Here is a 24300-nt window from a genome sequence, read left to right on the forward strand (position 1 = left end):
ATTCCTTAGACATATCTATTTTCTCTTTATGTTTCCAGTGCCTATCAGTCAAAGCCCAATATACAGCAGCAATAAGATATGTAAAATATTTGCCAAAATGAATGGAAATATTTGAAGTTAAACATGCTGTATCTTGATCAACTATTTAATTTAATTTTCACATTTTTCCATTACATATAGCACACATTTTCTTTTGAAGAGTAAACTGAAAGATATTGGTATAAGTAAAAATAATGATTATGCAAAAAATTTTCTTCAATATAGTGTTACAAAGACATCTTTGCTTTTATTTTAACACTTGCAAAGGACTTTTAAAATGCCAGACCACTTCTAAACTGCACATACACACACACACACACACACACACACACGCACGCTTGCACACACACACGCACACACTATATATATATATGTGTGTGTGTATATATATATATATATATAATGTTTACACACACGTAGATAAACTTACACATTTAAGTCTCATAACAACATAATGAAGTAGTACTATAACTATATATACTTTCCAGATTAGTAAACTGAAGCACAAACACAGAGGATGGGTGACCAGGCTAAGATCGTTGGTTTGTAACTGCTAGAGCTGGGGTTGAAAACCAAGCAGTCTAATTCTTGATTCTACACTTACACTTTTGTTTTAACACCTGGGCTAAATAAACACATATGTATATGTAAAAAATACATCATTAAACTTCATGAGCATTGTTAGGAGCTTGCTGTTACACTACATGAATTGTCAAAGTAATTTAAATATGACATATTAATTTCACCATTTATCACAGACCATTAAGAATTAGCATGTAATTGTTTTTTTTCATAAAAGTGAATATGGATGTATTTATGGTAGTCAACTAATATATATTTGAATCATAAATATCATGTTCCTTAAGATTACACATAGAATTAATACTAGGTATACCCTCTAAATTCTGTCTCTGTAATTAAAAAGAGCTGTAATTTTTATTTGCCTGAAGGAATGCACAGAAAAAAATATGGCAGTTGTTGAAGAATTCCCTGTGTATTGCCAAATAAAATTTTGAGTAAAAGTTTGTAATTGGGATATTTAAAATTAGGGTTTGGGGAACCAAGTGAGAAATCTCAGGATGTATGTATCATGGCACACTCTTGACATTAGCATCAGGGAAACTGACTATCTCATTGGTCTGTGGTTGCTGATCAGTTACTACTGTTCTACAGAAGAAAGAACTGATTCAGCATAGTGCCTCACTCCTTAAAAATTATATTGTACACTAAAAGAAGGAAACAACATTTATCAAATATTATGGCTGATGTTTTAATCACCCATAATAGGAAACAAAGGTAGAAAAACTGTAATTTTTCCTGTTGCAATTCATGTTGTTAATAAAGTACGTACAATTGGTACATTAGAGGGGCTGTAGGAAAAATATCTAACTCTTAGTGATTATACCATCAAATTGCGACAGAAATGTCACTTAAGCATTTAACTTTCTTGTTTAAATAAGCAAAATCTTAATATTATATTTCATTGTCATTGCTGTAAATATCTTTTTAAAAGTATAACCCAAGGTTGAAAAATGATTTTTAACTTAGTATATATTATTTATCCAATACTGGGTCCCAGAAAGACAGTTGATGTGATGCTCAAAAGATTTAGGCATTCTAATGTCAATCAAGCATTGGAAACAATGTCATGAGTGTATAAAAATGAGTTTCAATTTCTGATATAAGGTGGGTGAAGGCAATTCACATTTATTACACCATACTTATTCTAAGGAGATCATTCGCAAGCTCTATTTTAACAAATTCATACTTTGACTTAGCTGTAACACCTCATCCCCATAATGTTCTTATCCTCTACACCTGATTCATTACAAAGCCCTAAAAATTCCTCTCAGAATTTCCCCTGAATATATTAACTCTTCTATGTTCCTGTTGATACTTTCTCAGCTGAGGCACCACCAGCTGAGAATAATGTCCTTATTATTTTTTTAAACAATTAACTAGACCCATTGGTAGATCATGAATTGTGTTCATTGATCGCCAATTTTGAAAGGATAAAAAAGAATAGAGTAGATTATAACAGAAAATGACAGTGTTCTTTGCACATCATTTTAAGAAAATTTGTTGTAGTCTTCCATATATGTGTGTGTGTACAGTAACAGTAGCCATGGAAAATACCAGGAGTAGATCATGATATAAAATGTATTTCTATTACTAATCATCTTTGTGAAAAGGTATTAAAAGACACTGGTCTAACCAGCTGCTTGCCACAAGGACTGTCAACTTTATCAATTGTTTCAGAGATGGCACTTTGTTGTTTAAAATGCACATTCGATCATGTTACGATCCTAACGAAACATATTCAGTAGTTTCAGTCAAGATTCCTAATTGGGGCTTTCATAACTAGTCCTTCCCCTACCCAGAATTTTTGTTTTATACGTCCTTTGCCTGTCTTAGATTCAAATATTATCAAACTACCTATGTCTTTATCTGTGTTCCTTTATGCTGATGTCTCTGCCTGAAATTATCTCCCTTCCTAAGACATCCTAGTCCTCAACCTGAAAAAGTCATATTTGTTCTTAAAAACCAATGATTAATATCCATTTCAATGCTTTACATAATTTCCCAGGCAACTGATTGTTTCCACTGGCCTGGTGTAAAAATACTCACTCTTATCTTTATTCTACAATATATTAAACTCTGGCATATTTTGTTGCTTGTACAGGGGTTGACATCTTTAATAAATTAGTAAAGCTACACATAATAATAATGAGAGCTTCTGTCCTCACTTTGCCTCATCATCAGTGTCTAGCTCTGTGAGTACCTCTAATAAATAAAGCAATTTGCACATTGTTAGTGTATCAATTTACTTCCTTTACTAGAGTGTGATTACCTCAAAAGTAGACACTTGCTCTCTATATTTGTATCTGAACTTTCTGGTAAGCACTGAATGAAGAAGTGGAGAACAATTATAAGAAAGATGAAAGTTACGATTATGCATAACTTGAAACAATAAGAACTGACAAGTTTATTTGTGTTTGGCTTTGGAGTACATTTTCTTTTTCTTTTTCTTTTTTTTTTTTTTAACCTATGTCTTATTTAAAGATAAATACAATAGTTGAAAACTAACAAATACTTTAAGTCAAAAATTGTAGCCATATTTTGAAAATCTATGGAAGGATAGATCTACTGACCATTTGCTAATGTTCATTTCATGTCAAAGAGGGATAATATCGATAACATTCCACATTAATATGAATCATATCATCTACACTAGGTATTATCACCTTACTTTTTGCTATAATCTGAATGTCATCACTTTTTTCCTCCTCCAAAATCTTCCTCATTTAGACCACGTTTTTCATCTTTTATTTATCTGTTTATTATTATGGACTTTCCAACTGTGAATATGCTCATGCTTCTTTACTTCTCAGTATGTTTCTCTTCAACAACAAAACCCAAACAAGAAAAAACAAAATAACATACTAACAAACTCTAAGGGTCCGTCATGGACTATAAGATTCCATGCAAATTCTTAACATGGTATAACGGTCCTTCATAATTTAAATTCAACATATCTTGGCATTTCCCCTTCAGTGTTCTTTATTATGAACACAACAGTAGGGTGGTCTCAAATTCTATCTTAACACTATGGAATGTATTTGTCTGTGTGTTTACTGGTCCCATTGCCTCAGATTCCTCTTCATGTGTTGAATAATATTTCAGATGTATAATGATTTAATTTAATTTGTAAGGTTTTTTGGAGACATTATCAACTTGACTTTTAGAAAAGCTGTATCAGTTTACATTTCCAAATGCACTTTATGGGAGTGCCAACGTCAATGCAGCTTTTCACTGAATAGTAAACATTTTAAAAATCTTTGTTAGACTGATATATGAAAAATTGTTTACAATCTTTGCTTTAGAAAATGGGTGAAAATTTTAAAATGTTTTAAAATTTTAACTTTATTGTTATTATCATTTCTATTTTTAAAAATTTTTACTTGTAGATAAAATAATTTTTGTTTAAGGAGCAACATCACTAAAAATAAAGAGCTGTAGCTCTCATCACAATTTAAATTTCATATTTCATGTGTAGTTTTAAGTTAAATTTAAAAAATCATAATTATAATAAAATATAAATCATTTCCTTTTTTTTGTAACCATTAAATAATATAATGTTTGTCAAGTGCTGAGCATAGTACCTGGCACAAGGCAAGTATATAGTGATATATACATTATCAGAGCACAGAGCAGGTGCTAGCAGCACTTCTTTTTTTTTTTATTGCATTTTAGGTTTTGGGGTACATCAATATAAATCATTTCTACATATAACATGAATTTTGTAGTTAAAATCAATAAACAAAAATTATAATTTAATTAGTTTTCTAAAAATTATAAAATTTCATTGATCAAAAATGTGAATAAAATATTACACCAAAGTACTGGAGAAAATGTATATAGCAAATATGAGATAAGCAGTGTTACTATTCCTAAGCTGCAAGTAGTTTTAATAGCAATTTTTCAACAATTATTCTAGTGCCCTAGACCTGGCTCTCTACCATGAACTCAGTGGTTTGCTCTTTGCTGTTTGAGTTTAGGAAATACATATCTTCTGTGAGAGTAGAAGGATAAAGTCTTAAGGCCATACATTGTGAACATGTAGAAAAAAAAAATCAGATATGTTTTTCTGTTCCAAAAAAGTTTATTTTGTTATAAAAGAGTTAGCATTCAAAGAAGGTCAAGAAGGAGATTTAAAACTTGCTGTACATTACCAGTGGAGAATAAAAAATTGATTGAGCTATAAAATACATTGTACCAGCCAAGGGAAGTCAATTCCTCCATGCTTCTTCTTTGTGAAAAATATCATCCCTGCTTTTAGGAATATATATTTACCGTATTACTTTAGTTTTCTGAAGACATCTATGTCAATACATTTATATCTAATTTTACATATTCAGATTTTGTAGACACTCCTGAGTGGCATTGCTTTGTCTTTGCATATCACATCATCTAATATATTATTCAGTGTCAGTTATATCCAGTTATTGAGTGTCAACTTCACATATGTTTGATAAATTTGGGGAAAGTTTGTTTTCTTATTCACACCAGACAATGAGAATTTGCATCTCTAGTCAACAGGCTTCCCTTTTAGCCATGGCTATTAATAGGCCTATTATTATTGACCTCACTGAACAGTGAAAATAATGATGGTTGTCTAATGTTACATTCATAGTAACTAAGCGAAACTCAGGTTATCAGATCCCTAATCTTTAGAACATTTCACTGTACCACTCTTCATAGTTCTGTGTTTTCTTGCAATGGTTTAAATTCTCTTTACATATGACTGCTCTTATGTATTAATTTTCAAAATTAGTACATAAGAGCAGTCATATGTAAAGAGAATTTAAACCATTAAACTAAAAATTCTGACAGCAGATACATGAATACAAACCAAAATTTTCTCAACTTCTACATTAATTTTCTCATTTATTTATCCATTCAATAAATAAATTCTGTATACCTCAATGTATCAGTGTTTTCCTGGCAGTTACATTCTTTTTAAAAAAAAATCTTACTGTATTTTTCTTGGCTTATAATTGACACATAATAATCATACACATATATGGGGTTACAGTGTGATGTTTTAATGCATGTATAGATTTTGTAATGATCAAATCAAGGTAATTACCATAGTCATCACTTTAAACATTTTTTTTTTCCTTCTGGTGATAATGTAGCTGTCTTGAAATATACAATACATTGTAACTTTCTATAGTCATCTTATTGTTTAATAGACACCAGAATTTATCCTTCCTCTCTGATACAATTTAGCTGTGTCTCCACCCAAATCTTGTCTTGAGTTGTAGTTCTCAATGTCATCATGTGTCATGAGCAGGACCAGATAGAGGTAATTGAATCATGGAGGGAGTTTCCCCCATCCTGTTCTTGTGATAGTCAATGACTTCTCACGAGATCTGATGGTTTTATAACGGGCTTCCCCTTTTCCTGGGCACTCATTCTCTTTCCTGTCACCCTGTGAACAGGTGTTTTCTGACATTATTTTAAATTTCCTGAGGCTGTTCCAGCCATATGGAATTGTGAGTCAATTTAACCTCTTTTCTTTATAAATTACCCAGTCTGGGTTATGTCTTTATTAGGAACATGAGAATGGACTAATATACTGTCTAACTGTAACTTTGTACCTGTTGACCAACCTCGGTGTACCAAACTTGGTGCTAGATCCTAAAATATAGGCTAAAAAAAATCAGACATAGTGGGAGTTCTTGCTTGCCTAGGGCATATTGTTTAGGCCCGCACATCTCAAACCTCAAGGCACCTAAGAATCACCTGGGCACTGTAATCAAATGTATATTCTGACTCAGCAGACCAGGTGCAAGTTCTGACATTCTGTAGTTCCAGCAATCTTCCAGGTGATAATGCTGGTCATCTAAGACCACACTTTGAAGTAGCAAGTATTTACTTACATAAATACATACACATTTAAGTGGCTCTCTTAATTGATATCTAATTGCTGTTTTTGATTTTTAAGGGAAAAAAATTATGCACCAAGAGGAAATTAGGAGGAAAGCAGTCAAGCAGAGAAAAAGATGCAGGGCAGGGAGCGAAGATGTTGGTTAAGAAATTAAAACGAGTAAATAGAAGATCGAGATTTAAGCAAGAGAGAAGATAGGAAGAAGATAGAATGGAGAAGAGGTTAAGTAGAAAGAAAGAAGTAAATAAACTGAAGTTAGAAATTGCAACTAATTAGCCAAAAGTGACAAAACAAAGTGTTTTGTCCTAGTTCCTTTCTGACTCTTAAGTAGGGCTCATTATCTCTAGCATCTTTAAGCAAAGTAAGGAGTGGTATTTGACGGTTAAAGAATACTAGTTGTCAACTGCAATTGTTAATCATTGCCTCCCCCAGAATATACCATGTAACACCAAAGACACTACAGGGTCACATTTTCTTGTTACTAAGGGGAAACAAGGTTTCTTTTCTATAAGGAACCAGCACTGAAGTACTGCTTGAGTTTCTACAATCCTCAGCCAGCTCAGAGAAAGAAAATAATTTACCACCACTTTTCCAACAAAGTTGGGGAGGAGGAGACTAGGAGTGATGGATGAGATTTTGCTCTCTGCCATCACTCAACATCACTATTAGGAAATATCCAAATAAATATTTTTATTGAAAATCACTGTTGTGAAATTATTGCATTAGCTAGTACAAATATTAGAATATGCTTTTTTTTGTAGCTACTCATGAGAGCAGATTATCTAAAAACTTGAAAGATAACTACAGCAAAATTTAAAAGCACTTTAAATATTGCTTTGCAAAATTCAAAACAGCAACAAATTAAATTATTTAATGTAAAATGTGCACTATAACAATAATTTCAAAACTACAAAAAGAAAAAGAAACTTAAAAAGATTTCAAAAGACACTTTATACAGATTGTTTGAGGGAATCTTTCTTTCTAAATCTGTTTTCCTTTACCTATGATGATATATAAATGATATATGCAATCTTTCAAACTTTCAATTCTTGAAATTTTACAGCACGTTTTTAGATAAGTATATACGGTGGTGGTAAACTTGAGGCAAGGATTTTGTAGGAACAATTCTATCACTCTGTGGTCTCTGTGAATAGGTAAGTTGTAAAATTCCAGACAGAGAGAAAGTATATATATTAATCTCAGTTTATAAATTATCAAATTAAATATAACAAAGCTAAAAACTTCATCCAGTATCACCTACAATAAACTCTGATTGGACTCGGACTAGATATTGAGTGATGCTTCTCGGTGCAGCATAAATATGAATCAATTTGATTCATATTTTTATATCCCCTCTGTGTGTCTTTTCCTCTGTCTCCCTCTCCCCTCTCCCTTCTCTCTCTTTCTCTATATGCAATCTCTTTTTCCTTCTTTTTTTTTGTGAGACAGGGTCTTGCTCTTGCTCTGTTATGCAGGCTGGAGTCTAGTGACACCATCATGGCTCACTGCAGCCTCAACCTCCCAGGGTCAAGTGATCCTCTCACATCAGTCTTCTGAGTATCTGGGACTACATGTACACACTAATACACTTGGCTAATTTTTAAATTTCTTGTAGAGATGAAGTTTCATCCTGTTGCCCACGCTGGTCTCAAACTCCTGGAATCAAGCGATCTTCCCACTTAGGCCCTGCAAAGTGCTGGGATTACAGGTATGAGCCACTGTGCCCAGCTTCTGTCATCTCTGTTTATCATCTATCTATCTCTATGTTTATGTGACATTTAGCACATCAGACAATCCAAGTGCAAAATTAAAAAAATATATATCAATTGCACAATTTCTCTTATGCTTACTAGGTTTTGTTTAACTTAATAAAGATTCTAGTCTTATCATTATTCCCCTAAATGTGGCATTAAAAAGTGTTATTTAAGTTAAATTTAGCTCAGATATGGTAATATTTAGACTATGCCATGAACTGTATGTAAAGTCTAAAAGTGGGTCGAAGTATTCTACAACACAGGTATTGTAGAAATCACCGTGCTTTTTAGTCAGCCGAATATTGTTCAGCACCTTATAATGGTGACTGAATCTGTTAATAGTTAATTATATAAGGTGTGTAGATGTTGGCTGTGTTCTGGTTGGTGTATGGCAGAATGTCAGACTGCTTATGGCATTTAACTAAAACTTTAAAGTGACAAGTGATATCTTCTTAAAATTTATTTTGTGTGCTATTTAAAGATTAGTTACCTAAATAGCTATCCTGAAATACCTCAAATACTTTAGGTAAAATCCTGAGTGTGAACCCCTCATTCAGCATTGGAAGCATACCTTAATCACTCTTTCAAACATTCTATAGTCCCTCTGCATTATTGAAAAGAATAAACCTGGCCATAGACAAATATTTTAAATGTGCTGTATGGTTTTGGAGACTCTGAATTGTAGTGATTATTCCTCACCCCACACAGTGCCAGTTGTCCTTTAAGAATAAATGTAGATGTTTATTTCTGTAATTAGGCACTGCTCATGACTGGCTTTTGAATGGTATTCATGACAGTTTATTGTATAAATAAAATAATGTTAACAAGTGTTAGTGTCTTTGATAAAATAAATGTAATGTTTATCTTTTAACAAGTAATTTTCTTTTTAAACATTTACAAGAAAAATATAAAACCAATGTATTTCAGTGGATAGAATTTTCATTAATATGAACCCTGGTTGAGACAAATTTTAGGGAACTAGTTTTCGAGGTTCCTAAATTTATTAATGTTAAAAGTACTGAGGTCAAGTAGTGTTTTACAATTTTAAAAATCACATATATTTTACCTTCTTCTGCACACATTGTTACTATTGATATTAGAAGTGTTGCATTAGTCAACTGAATATTTGGAATTTTTCTTTTATTAATTAATAAAACAAAGTGATAAAGCCACAACTATACTCCTCTGTGCTTAACAATACCAGGAATACAGATGTTCTTTGAAGGATAAAAGAAATTATTCCAGAGATGGAAAAGAGAATATGAGAGATCAAATTATATGTGTAACTGAACATTCTTTTGTACAGAATTTCATAGGGGGAAATCATTATTTTCTGCAGATTTAAGATAGCGCATCGAGAGTATTCAAAATTCCTATAAATCTTTGAAGAGATACGTCTAAGGAGTAATACCAAAATAGTATTTTCTCTTATGTTCCCATTTGCTTTTCTTCTCAAGCAGGTGAGAAATGATATATAAATGGCACGTCAATGTCTAACTAAATTTGTCAAAAATTTGCTTGTCGGTAATCATATGACAGAATCTTAATATTACAAGGACTTTATCATTTTTATAAGCCTTTCTTATCAGAGAGGACTGCAGGACAAGAAGTAGGATATCTTGAACCTAATCAGTGACTGGCCTCTTCTGTTTTTCTATCTTAGCCAATCTTCTTTCCTTGAAACATGGCATTTGCTATTTAAGGAACCTCGTAAAAATACTAGGTATTTATAAGGTTGCACATATAAAAACGTTGATCATAGTATATTTAAAATTATTACTTAAATTATGTTTTTAGACATTTTTGTTAAGAAATAAGCATTTTACTCTTATGATCATTTTCTGTTATTCAGGGATACATCAGACCTAAATTTTAGAAATCAGTTCTATATTGAGTCACTCAGTAAGAAATCAAAATTGGGCTTTAATTATTTTATTTTATTTTACTTTTAGCAACATGTTAAACTCTCTTTTTTTTTTGAAACTCCACTAAAACCATCATTTAATGTAATTGATTAATGAATGATACAAACAACCACTAAGTATCTCCTATGGGAAAGAAAATGCATGACAATGTGTCTATATATGAGCAAATGTATAAAATGGGCATGGTTAATAGGCTTATTTTAAAATACTTTGTGTGAGATATTAAAAATAACATTCTGGTTGGACGCAGTAGCTCACACCTGTAATCCCAGCACTTTGGGAAACAGAGATGGGCAGATGATTTGAACCCAGGAGTTCAAGACCAGCCTGGGCAACATAGTGAGACTCCATCTCTACAAAAAATACAAAAATTAGCTAGGCATGGTGAATCCCGAGTAGTATTCCCAGCTACTCGGGAGGCTGAGCTAGGAGGATCACCTGAATCCAGGCAGTTGAGGATGCAGTGAGCCATGACTATGGCACTGCACTTCAACCTGTGTGACAGAGCAAGACACTGTCTGAATAAGAAAAAAAAATTTTTTTAATTCCTCAAAGCTATACTACAAAGGAAAATAATATCATTTCCAGGGCCCTTGCCTCCTCCCACAATAGGACAACATTTTGGAGCAAGTGATTCCCATTTGCGTGTAATAATGCATTCTGGTAACATTGTTAAAGGAGGTAGCATTTTAGTTCTTTAAAGTCCTTTTAAAAATAGGGGTCAAGTTAAAAATCTAATTAATGTTAAATGAAAATTTTGTCTAAAAATATCACTTTGGTTTATGAAGTAAACTTACTATGTTATAGGAAAAGTGAGAAACAAAAAACTGGAAACATCAGTCTGCAAAACCAACCAATCAATGAACCAATCATATCTATAGCTATGCAGATAAATACACAATACATGTATGGGATAAACTATTCTAGAGATTCTAAAAATTATTACTAAAATTTTCTAATAGTTTTAACCAGTTCAATGTGGCTAGGAAACTATTTCAGGAAAGAATAATGAGGATTTATTTAACTTAAAGCAAAAGTCCTCTGGAGCATCTAAGATAGAGGAGACATATTTGCATTAACAAAGGACTACACACACACTTGGGGAAGGAAAAGTTATCTGGTACACAATTAATGAGCCAGAAGGCAACGAGAAGAACAAGAGCTGTAAGGAAGGATGGAAGTCTGGTACGGTAATAGGTCATTGGAGATATCATGTTCACAATGAAGTGACTGATTTGTTATGATTCATAAGTCACATTAGAATTTTGTATTTTCAAGAATTGTTACAAATCTAAGAATGTTAAGAGGTAGCACAATATGGCCTTCAAAATAGAAAACAGATATCATACTAGGAGAAAAGGTAGTACCAGAATAATCCAAAGTGTATCGATTTAACACTTACATGTGATTATGGAGAACTTCTATTATTAAAATTATTATCAAAATCGTCTTTAATCTTTGTTTCATATACTCTATATTTAAATTACTTATGGTCGCGCTGTCTATGAATTACAAGTTGGCATTTTTGAGGCGAAATTAACTTTTGTCTTTGGGAAAATGAGTTGGCATTGGATTCTGTTTTACTCTTCCGTCTTTACTATGCCTCACATAATTACTTGATTTCAGAGATCCAAATGACTGTTAATGAACCTTTAAAAAGGCTCTCACTAACAGGGAGTTTAGGCACTGGGAGAATTTGGTTCATCATTAATACTGCCAGATATTGCACTCATTTTCTGGCTTGATAGTTTGAATGATATGTTCTTAGGAGTGGCCTAATTAATAAAACGAGAAAAATGAAGTCACATGCCCCTTGGCAAGAAGTGACAGTCTTTATTCAGAAGTGACGAAGTTTTTTTTTTTTTTTTTTTTTGAGATGGAGTTTCACTCTTGTTGCCCTGGCTGAAGTGCAGTGGCACGATCCTGGCTCACTGCAACCTCTGCCTCCAGGGTTTAAGGGATCCTCCTGTTTCAGCCTCCCGAGTAGCTGGGATTATAGGCATGTGCCACCAAGCCTGGCTAATTTTGTATTTTTAGTAGAGACAGAGTTTCTCCATGTTGATTAGCCTGGTCTCAAACTCCTGACCTCAGGTGATCCGCCCACCTCTGGTTCCCAAAGTGTTAGGATTACAGGCATGTGCCACCATGTGCTGCCACAAAGTTTTGTTCCCCCTCTCCCAGTCCTTACTTTTGCTTATTTTTTTGTTTGCAGTGATGGCTCTTAAGTGCTAATTGAACTTTGGTACTACCACCAACTATTTAATAGTAACCAACTATCAGTGTTTTGCTTATTCCTTCCTACAATAAATATATTTTTCAGCTCATAGGTATTGAGAAAAGTTTCCAGATATCTCCACAATTAAACACTGTAGAATACAGTAAGTGACCATCATTCAATTTCATAATAAAACGATAAAATTAAACCCAAAGGTATGAATTCTCCAACTAGCTATTAAGTAACAAAATACAATTTTTCTATAGATATTGTTTCTAAAATGTAGACATTTTCTAAAATGTTTATTAGAAAAACAGATTTTTTGTGGGAAATCAGAAATGTTGTTGTAGAATGTTGTAGATTAGAGTATATGGTAGGCAGTGGCACATATTTTACTTGGTGAGATGGCGGGCCGAAATGCAAAGAAACAGATGCCAAATCTATAATCCCTGACCCCATGAAAGACAGTATAGACTTAGCAAATAATTTATCCTACAACATCCCAACTTCTATTTTTGGAAAGTAGTAAAAATACAGAAAAAAATCAAAAGCGATCATGGTGATAATTGTTGCACCTTCATTAAGATGCTTATCTTTACCTTTCTGTATTTCTTGGTAAGTCCATAATATAATTATGAACTTGAATTGGTTGCTAATTAGTTCTTATTAAACATTTTTTTAAAATAATCATACCTGCTAAAAATATCAAGAGACTCCTAAAGTCCTAGTCCATTGTAAATGGTGTGCTCTGCCATTTACAAATATTTAGGTACAAATCAGTAAGTTCTGTGGCTATACAACTAATTTTTACATAGCAAGTTTATGGAGAAGAGTTTAGAATTTTTTCTTGAAAGCTAAGCTCATAAAAATGTGAATTTATAGAGCCCAATATATTTGTTCTCAATTTTATTATCATCTTTAAATATAAAGAAATGTTTTATCTCTAAAGGAATAATAGAGCTGTATCTTTAAAGGAATACTATAATAGAGATGACAATAGTTTAGGGAAAAAAAAACTACTTACAAAAAGATTTCAGGTGTGCACATGTAAAGTAGCCTCTACCCTACGTTTCTCCAGGCTGCAAGACACTGAGTTTATGTAAATTCAGCTTCATGCAAATTGATACTTTACAAGATACATCCTGTAAATTTGGAACTACAGACAATATACTGTACATTTAAAAATACGTTAATATGAGAAAATGAAGAGGCACACAAGGCAGCGATTTTCATGTTTTGCTTGGTGAGATGGTGGGTTAAAGGTAAAAAACAGATGCCAAATCTATATTACTCCATGAAAGACAGAGTAAGACAGCTTCTGCATTTATTGCAGGAAGAGGTTGTATCCTGCTCTGAAACTTGGCCACCTAAGACTTTAGAGGAGATGATGAGTAGATGAGCTCTAGTTTTGGAGATGATATGACAGCCACTCATCCCAGATGACCATTATTATGATAATATTGAGGTGTGTATAAGGGATTATCATTCATGGAAAGTGGGATGGATGATGGAAGATCATGATAGAGCACTTTTCTCACTCCTCTGCCTCCCTCTCTCCTTTACTTCCTTCCTCCTTCCCTTCCTTTCTTATTTTCTTTCTCACTATGTGCCTTCCTGCTTACCACTAGCAAATATTTATAGAATATATAAATATGTCAGAATCTTTGCTAGTGTCTGAGATTAAAAATGGAGAAGTTCAGGCAAAGCTTGTCTTGCATAGTCTAGTTGAAAAGACAAAAAATAAAGAAATAAACATATAATGCAAAAATAAATTCATAAATGGAAGGGACAAGAGATAGTGTTAGATGGTAATAGTGGCAGGGGGTGTTTCTGATACTACAGTCGGGGAGGACTTGCAGAGTATATTCTGTACAAGCATAGACCATCATCTTTTCTCCCAGATGAGGGGCAACACCACCCAAAGGTATGTGGGAAAGAGAGTTTCAGGGAACATGACAGGCGCATCGTCTGTCCCTGAAGCTTCAGATTACCTCACTTATCATTACTGGCAAGACACAGGTATTTTATAGAGTGTGATGAGAAGCTGTTATATGATGAAGAGAGACTCTGGCTTTGGGGGCAGGGAGCAAGAATGCACCCAGGCACATCAGTTAAGGAAATATTGTAGAGTTCTAAGTAAGAGATGATGTTGGCTTTTATCAGGGTGACAGCAGTGGAGATCATGAGAAATCATTTGACTCTAGATATATTTGGAAGGTAATATCTATAGAATTTGTTGATTAATTGGTGACATAATGCTAAGTAGAAAAGGGGGTTAAGCCACTTTTATGGTAATTTCAATTTTTCTCATATTTACGATAAAAATAAATAAGATATTTGTATGTGCTTTTGGGCATGTATATGAATCTGACACTAAGACACCGTTATCTGAGTTAGATATACATAAAACACCATATATCTATGTTCACTAAATTTCTACATTATAGTGAATTGAGTGTCAACTCTACATATATATGCTTTTTAAAGATGCAGATTTTTGCTCCAATCTAAAATTTCTGATTTTATATGCAGGTAAGACTCATGCAGGAAAGTCACCAACAGTGGGAGGTAGGCTGAAGTAGGTTGCAGATTTACAGAAACGCATATGAAAAATCCATAATGCCATGCTGGTGGTTTGCTGCATCCATGGCCCCAGAACTTAAAATTATACTTTAAGTATAAATAAATTTTTTAAAAAGTGAAATTCCACAGTGATGTTCCAAAGTCAAAAATATAAATTAAAACTCCAGCAGGCCTATCTCATTTTTTAAGTTTATAAACTCTGTTTGAATTGTGAAAGAACTCTTGTATTATAAAGCGTAGAGATAAGTCTACTTTGAATTGAGAAAGTTAGTAATTTTTGTGGCATATATTCTTATATAATAACTCTCATTTTAGTTCATCTGAGGTCATCCTTTCTTTGAGAAGAGAAAGCTCCTGGAAACTCCCAATAATAGAAAATTCTAGTTTGTTAACTATTTTAACATTACTCAAAGTTTTTAAAGTATTTTTCTACCCTACTTAATATTACTAGTATCTAGGCCTTTTAAAGTTTGGAGATGTGTGTGTGTGTGTGTGTGTGTGTGTGTGTGTGTGTGTAATACTCACGAAATCTAAAATACATTAAAGCTCAGATTGCACACAGAAAAAGTATAAGGTCAAAATATAGCTGTCAACTCAATCAGGTTTCACTTGATTAGTTTCACTGTGTTCCAACCCAAACTTCATCTTGAATTGTATTCCCATAATTCCCACATATTGTTGGAGGGCCCTAGTGGTAGATAATTTGAATCATGGGGGTAATTTTCCCAATAGTGTTCTCATGGTAATGAATGAGTCTCACGAGATTTGATGGTTTTATCAGGGGGTTCTGCTTTTGCAACTTCCCCAATCTCTCTTGCCACGACCATGTAAGAAGTGCCTTTCATCTTCCACAATATATAATTTTGTCATTATATATATCTACTTGTTCACAAGGTTTTTCTCTTACTCTAATTAGTTTAAGAGTTCAGGTTTTAAAAGTCTCAATTGGTTTCAAATTAATCTCTGACCCTCCACCCAAGAGAGAAAAGGAAAGATAATAAGGTAAAAATGTTTGCAGTTGTATTTGCTGTTATGAATTTTCTTCACTTGATAATGTTTGAATGTGATTTTTCATGACTTTTTTTAAAAAAAGTAGTGCCTATTTATGATTAATTCATACATAATTAATTATCTTTCCTTTTATGACTTTATTTCAAAAAGACTTTTTCAAGATCTATACTTTCACAGGCTGTACTCTAGCATAGCTTCGAGAGACTGTAGGTGTTTTTCAACATGTCAACTCGGCATACTTTTCTATCCGTCTTTGTGTTGTGCTATTTCACATTTCAATATCCATGTTTCAGTCATTTACCTAATTTTTTCAAGTAAGTAAAATAAGCCAAAAAACTGTATAGATATAACAATTGCCCATTAAAAACTGCTTATATTGATGATGTGATTACAATTCCACTTCCACTGTTGAGTTTTTTCAGTTAATAAGGTAATCAAACACACAATTCACCAAAGTCTCTTGACCATTAATGAAAAACAAGTAGGCATGCTTAATTATGTAAGAAAACTATAAAACTCAAATACACTAACATACACAAATACCATATATAAAGAGAAATTAAAGAAATATGGCTCGGGATATCAAACATAAACTTGCTAAACTAGGCTCTTACTATCTTCTAGATAATTATTAATAAAAAGCAAAATTAACATAAATCTGTTACATCATTCCATAGTAATATTTATAATCTTTATACAACAAATAAAATCACACAAAACTAAAGCATAAAGAATAGTAAGAAAAAATTTTGTGTGTGAATATTAAAGTTACTAAAATTGCCATTTGCCTCCTTTATCACCAAAAAAGCTGTGTGAATCTTGTTGCTATGATGAGATCACTTTTTATTTCAACTATGCAATAATTATAATATTCTATTCCAGAATAAATGTTATTTAAATGTTACACAGCAAAGGATATCATAGACAAATATTTGTTTGAGTTTTTAGCAATACTATAAAATTTTCTGTCAGTTTTCCATCCCTAAATAAAATGTCTTTGAAAAACTTCCAGTCTCAAAGAAGAGAAAAATGCTCACCTTATTACAAAATTGTGACTGTCAATCTCCTTTCCACATTCACTATCTAGCAGAATGCCAGAATTTCCAACAACTGCACAGGTCTTAAATCTGCGATTCTTCATTGGTGAAACTTCAGGTAGAAGGCTATGTAGATCATGAGAAATATTTAATGTCCGGCGCCTGTCAAGCACATAGTGTATGACATCACCAGGCTTAAAACTGCTCTTGACCACTGAGACATCTCGTTCTGCATCTAAGAAACGAAGTATATTCTTCCTGTATTTGAAATACAAGCAAAGTTTTACATTAAGGACAGCATATCCAAGAACTGGTGATGTCATTTACAAAATAACATAAGACAAAATACAAATTAGTAAACTACTAATCTTAGATTACCAAATTGGTAAACTAGGAATCTTAGATGGCAATCAAATGAATAAAGTAGATTTTATAGGAGATCAAAATTTTTAAAATTCTTTGTACAGCTTCTTAATGACTGTGTTCATATATACCATATATACATGTATTTGTGGAGTAAAAAAAAAGCACTCCAATTATCAAAATACATAGAAAAATTGGTTTCTTAAGTAAAACATAGTTGACATAATTTGACTTGGAATAGTTATTCTGCTAGCTTCAGCCTATTTTGATAATTATATATGTTGTTTAATATTATCTAGTTAAGGTGGATAGAAATAATTTGAAATTTTTTTCGATTGTATCACAGTTAATGCTATTAAAAGGAATGAACTTCTCAAACTTATATACATTTATACAGATGATATGTATAATTATCTAAAGAAGAATTAAAACTATAGCAATAAATGTATATGCAACTTTTTCTCTAAGATCAGGAGTCCAGGAAGTAAGATGGATACATAAAAGACAAGATTAATAGATAGAACATTGGACTGCGAGGCAGAGTTACCTAATTGTTCCTTAGTTCCTTTTTTCTCTTCTTCCTTCTAGTATTTGAACCTTCTAAGTTTTACTTGAGCACATGGATGCTCAGCTAGAATATTTGCAAGTCTCAAAACCCAAGTAGAGTTCAGTTAGGTCATGTAAGTTAGTTTTCTTAAATAGGATGTGAGTGGATCATGTGAGTTTATGTGAGAAATAAAGACATTTCCTACTCGTTTGGTCACTAAATTTTACAGTTGATTTTTGGTGGATCCTTAACCTAATACATAAATTGATAACAGATGTGAGAGGCTATATGAACATAAATGTATGCATATGCTAAATAGGTAGATGATGGAAAATGATAAAATATATATAGCTGGCTGGAAACTGATGACCTTTGGCATGATACAGAAAAGCACCTGATACAAATGCTGTCTGCAATAATTTGGAAGTTGTGCCATATATCTGATAATATGTTGTTCTTGAATAATTGTCTAAAATGTGTTCGTATGTTAGCCTCTTCTTTAGGAAGGCACTAAAAGAGGTAAAGTCAGGTATGAAATAACCAACTAACTTGCAGGCTGAGCTGAAAGGGAATACATATCTAGCAATGTCTGTAATATAAGCTGTGTGAGAGTCTATTGATTGGGACCTTTTAAATTTTTCTGTAACCCGTCAGCAAAAGATACCACTATAAATTGGAACCATCCCAGAAGCAAAAGGGATATTGCCTTTCCATATAGGTCCATAGATTTCCATATAGGTCCATAGATAGGAGGGAGGGATAGGTCAGAGTAATTTGAGGAGAGTTTGAAGGCTTAAGAACTCTGAGCAGAAGACATCATTGGAGGAGGTTATTTACACCTGGAACTAACAAGAAGAGAAGAGTCTGGGACCCTAGTAGGTTTTGAGTAAAAAAAAAAATATATATATATATATATATGTCAGGCTTTAATATCTGCCCTCTAGAAAAACATGAATCAACAAAAGCTAATGCCTAATATGCATGCTTTACCAGTATGTGGTGAAGTTATTACCTGATATTCAAAGCAGAGGGTTGTGTTTTCTGTGCATGACTCAAATTATGAACCTGGCCCACAAAAGTCTGGAATTGTTTGATTCTAGGGGCATGCAACAAAATACCAGCAAGAAGCTACACCTAGGTTGGATATTGGATATTATTTACTTAAGTGTTCTTATTGCAAGTATTTTCAAAAAATAAAAACAATGTCATTATTATAAAATTTAAGATATGATGGACACATTTTTCCTCTAGTGTTCTTCTGTTTAAGCTCATAACAATTGGTAAATTTTATTACTAAGAGCAGAATATAACCTCGCCCCTTTACTCCATCGAAAGAGTAATTCTCTAACTCAGACTTAGAAGGCAGAAGCGTGATTATTAAAGAAGGGTGGAAAGTAACTCATATCTTTTATTTTGTTGTCTTTATTTTGATTTGCTCTAAATATGTTCCAGTTGAATATTTGTTCTAGTTAGAAAACAAAGTGATTGAAAAACTCTGTTATGATTTTATACTCAAGAAATATGTCCACCAACTCTTTGAAAAAATAATTTTATGAAATTTTTTCTCAAATATTCTGAATATCAGATTCATAAACAATAGAAGTTATACAGGAAAACCTATATAAATAGTCTATAAATAAATCACAAATTGATAGAAATACCACTGAGACACCATAACAGTTTATCTTAACAAAGCACAGATTATAAAAGAAGAAAATTATGTTTGAAATAAGTAACCCTGGGGCCTATACATTATAGAAACTAGAAAAGTGTTTATGTCAAGCACTAAATGATGCTTCATGAAAGTTAAAAACTGCACTAAAAGTGTCAATACACAGAAACTTTTGTACATATTTATTGACTACCACTTAGTTGTCTGGTGAATAATTAATATCTGACACTTCAACAGAAATTTCTCATTTCCTGTGAAAACGACAAGGCTGACTCTAAAATAGAGACTACACGGATGTGGTTAAATCATCAAACTAGATGGTGTTATCATTTTTCTTTGAATATAATTTAAATGGGTTGCTGTAGATGTATTTGAAGATGCACACTCCCAAGAAGTGGCATGCTTGCAAGCTTGCAGTGAGTAGATTAGTGGCCCAGATTGGAAAAAATATTCTGTAGCTTAGAAATTCAAAACGGAAAATCTCTTTTATTTGGTCAAAAAAGTTAACACATGCTAGTCAACTAATGTCAAAAGGGACTTTCCAATAACATACTTTTGCTATGTTATAGACAGTCTCAAAAATAATTTAAAACATGTCTTTTAAGTTCCTGAGTATAATTAAACCTCTTTGCTAATCATGCTTCTGCCTTCTGAGTACTCTTTTGGTGGAGTCAAGGGTTGAGGTTATATTCTGCTCTTAGTAATAAAATTTACCAATTGTGATGAGCTTAAACAATAAGAGCACTAGAGGAAAAATGTGTCCGTCATATCTTAAACATGTCTTTAAGTTCCTGAGTATAATTAAACCTCTATTTTTCTCTTAGAGAAAAATGAATTTAAAAGAAAACTGTAAGAGTTAAACAAAGTTTTAAAAGACATCATATTGTCTAACTCTTAGAAGAAACTAATGCTAATGCTTAACAAGGTAAATAATTACTAAGTGCAGATTGTAATTATGTGGTATTCCATTGCTATTATAGGCTCAGCAGTATTTTTTTTTCAATTGAAGCAGTGAAAATAGTAAAATTGATTTAAAAACTATAAAAACTACCAACTCACATAGACTAATCAAAACATAAAACATGAAAAACTTAGGCAAAACTCGGAGTTTGCTATTTTACAAAGTAAAAAGAAAAGAGGTAAACTTGAGTGACTCTAGTGTGTGGTTTTTTAAGTTTTTTTTTTGGTTTGTTTTGTTTTGTTTTTTTCTTACTCCTGAACCAGTTTTAGTTTCTGTTTTAGGTTTTACATCTACATATGGAAAATTATCTGAGTTAAAATTCCTTTTGTAGGATCCAAAAAAGACTGAAAGTAATTACTATGAGTGTATAATATTATGACTTAAGTGCTCAGTACTTTTTGGAAACAGTAAAAACAGGTTAATTTTTTATCCCCTAGCGAAAACAGATTTTAGACTGTAGATGTAATGGAGAATTAAAAGCTTTGTGTATTTGCTAAGTCTAGTTGTTGTTCAGACTATAAATATGAAATAAAAAAACACTCAAATATAATTAGCTAAATATCATTGGAAGCATAGAAACTCCTATACTTGCACTGAACTGAAACAACAGTATATCACCATGGAGAACATATATGCTTTTGCTCAGGAGATAATTGTTAGGAATTTTTGTTTAACAGTAGTTCAAACAAAATTATTTTGGAAATGAGAGCAGTAGAAAGAAAACGGCTTGAATATCTGCACTCCAGATAAACATGAATCAAAAAAAGCTAATGCTTAATATGCATGCTTTACCAGTACAAGTTTTCCTAGTACATGGTTCAAGTTATTACCTGATATTCAAAGTAGGGGTTTGTGTTTTCTGTGCATGACTCAAAAGAACAAGGAAACAAAAAAGACCCCTCATAGGTCTTTAACTGTCATTTCGTGATCATAATACAATTTTTGAAACCTTATTAGATAAGCAAACACCTAAATTCAGCAACTATTTTAATGTAAAAGATAACTGAAGGAATCTGAAAATACGTTTCATTTTCAGTGAAACTAAATATCTTAGTCATAACAACTATTTTTTGTTAGACTATGTCAGCCTTAAACGGGAAGGTTGGTTTAGACTGTTAAACTGACAAGTAAATTCTATACAGAAAGTATTAACTGAATTTTCAACTAGAACTTCCCTTTCGATATCGCTTATCACTTGAGATAGCAACTGCAGAATCCCAGAAAATTAATTTACTAAACATTGTTTAGCAACATTGTTTTCACTTGTGAAATGTTAAATATAGCTAACCTATCACCAGGTGCCACTCTTTCTTCTCTATAGGTTTCTTAGCAGTAATAAACACACAGCTGCAACTAAAATTTAATCTAAATGATATTGTTAACTCCATGAGAAAGTACTGTGTGACAAATCTTACAGGTGGAAAGTATCACAAGTTGAGAAGCAAATTAGGCTATGATACATATATTAGGAATCAGTTTTTGCAAACTTTAAACACTGACTACAGACCAAAAAAAAAAAAAAAAAAAAAAAAAATTAAAAAAAAAAAAAAAAATTAAAAAAAAAAAAAAAATCGCTGTATAAATTAAGTTAGTAATGACACAATTCACTGAAAGAAAATAAGAAGTAAAACTGAGAAATGTCAAGTGTTTATTATGCCTACGAAAAAACAGAGAGAACACACTGTTTTTGTTTGTTTCAAAATATCATTTTTGCAAGGCAACTTGCCTTATACTCTGAAAGAATAAGACTTTCACCTGCACCTTGTTCAGGATTTCTAAGTCCTAGCAGTTATAGGAAAGACATCTTAGTATCAAAAAAATTTTAAACACAACAAATGAAAAGGCAAAATTGTCCCACAACTTGATGAAGAACATTTTTAGTTTAATTTACATCCTAGACTGCCATTTGATATTTGGTCCAGAATTTTGTAATGGTGAATGAAGAATATCTTTTGTTATTTTAGAAAAAAGAGAATCATTTATTCCATAATGATAAATTTTAATAATATACATTTGGGTACTAAAATATACTCTTAAAAAATTATTATATAAGGCTCCGGTTCCTCAGTCCGGAGGTCTGGGTTTGAATCTTGACACTGCCACTAATAAGCTTTATGACCCAAGATTAGCTCTACTGGTAACTTACTAATCAAAACAAGTGGAAAATAGTATAAAACTGTATGTAGACCTTTTCATAAAGTAAATCCATGTATGCAATAGGAAATTCTTCTTGTCAGTTAAGCATATATAAATCTGCAATTATGTTTAGTTAACCTTCAAGTTCTATGTATTTCAGAACTTTGATGTATCATGATACTGAGAGATGAAATATTCTTTTCTAATTATGATGTGATAAAGCTATCCTGATAGTAGCTGAGCTTGTACATTTCTATACATCTATACTTGATGTTTGCACTCTTGGGGTTTCTAGTCAACATATAAAAAATAAGAAAAAAAAGCAAATAAATAATCTAAATATGGAAAGAAAGTCAAGTTGCAAATATTGGACATGACTACGCAATCTCTCAGTACAGTGTTCACCGATTTATTCGCAACATCTAATGTATCTTAAATCCGTCATTACTTAACTTATAATAGGAAAGAAAAAACTTTTACCAAAAATATCAAGCCTTAAAACTAAGATAATTATTTTGAGTGCAAAGTTAGCTGTAGAATGCATGAACTCCATATATCTTGAATCCTCAAAGTACAGTGAAGTAACACATGGAACCATCTCTCATAGACAGCTCCTCAGAAGTACAGTTGTTTGATGAATATATATGAACTGATTCTTGGTGTGCTTATGAAAATAACATAAGACATACGGGAATGAAGGAATTAGTAATAGGAAAGAAAATTATGCCTACAAATGTGAAAAAAAAGATCTCAGGAACGGTTTTCACATTTTACTATGTGGACAATTATTAGGAAGGTAATAAGAGCATTATAAGTTTAATAAGATTTTTAAATGTAAAAGATCTATATTCATAATTGAATCATGTAAAATTAAAAAACGTTTGCCTGTAATGTCTTAATGTTGTCACTCATAAGTGGGAGTTGAACAATGAGAACACATGGACACAGTGAGGGGAACATCACACACCTGGGCCTGTCGGGGGTGGTGAACAAGTGAAGGGAGAGCATTAGAACAAATACCTTATGCATGCAGGACTTAAAAACTAGATGATGAGTTGAGTAGGTGCAGCAAACCACCATGGCACATGTATACCTATGTAACAAACCTGCAGGTTCTGCACATGTATCCTGGAACTAAAAGTAAAAAAAATAAAAATAAAAATAAAAGCAAGAGAACTGCTTAACTGGGACCCAGGAGGCAGAGATTGCAGTGAGCCAAGATCATGCCACTGCATTCCAACCTGGGCTACAAAGTGAGACTCTGTCTCAAAAAATAAAAATAAAAATAAATAAAAACTTAAAAGTAGAAATTTGGAAACACTTTTAAAATTTACCCACACCCAATCACTGACTCAATGTGATATGTAACTTCTTAAATTCCAGAAAAGTGAGGAAGAAAGAAAATAAAAATAATAATAATAATAAATGATCCATATTTAGTTTCCAATGTCTTCCAAAAAAATTTGCAAAACCTAAGCCAACAATCAGATATTTTCATATTCTAAAGTTTTATTGCAGGTATCAAACTGATTAATACTCACTAGTCATTTCTGCTATAGCCAATTCTATTTTTATGAACTCTTTAAACATTGTACAATAATGG

The 24300-nt window shown here is 32.3% G+C and overlaps 1 protein-coding gene across 1 annotated transcript in view; it reads right to left on the minus strand.

Annotated features, from left to right (window-relative positions):
* Nucleotides 1-24300, minus strand: part of ST8SIA4 (ST8 alpha-N-acetyl-neuraminide alpha-2,8-sialyltransferase 4) — an 87264-nt gene that overhangs the window by 52725 nt on the left and 10239 nt on the right. The window contains exon 3 of the mRNA XM_017509160.2: nucleotides 17019-17276. Within this exon, the coding sequence (XP_017364649.1) occupies nucleotides 17019-17276 (258 nt within the window). The remainder of the gene's footprint in view (nucleotides 1-17018; nucleotides 17277-24300) is intronic.

Source organism: Cebus imitator, unplaced genomic scaffold (genome assembly GCF_001604975.1).
Source record: "Cebus imitator isolate Cc_AM_T3 unplaced genomic scaffold, Cebus_imitator-1.0 Scaffold408, whole genome shotgun sequence".
Taxonomy (NCBI): domain Eukaryota; kingdom Metazoa; phylum Chordata; class Mammalia; order Primates; family Cebidae; genus Cebus; species Cebus imitator.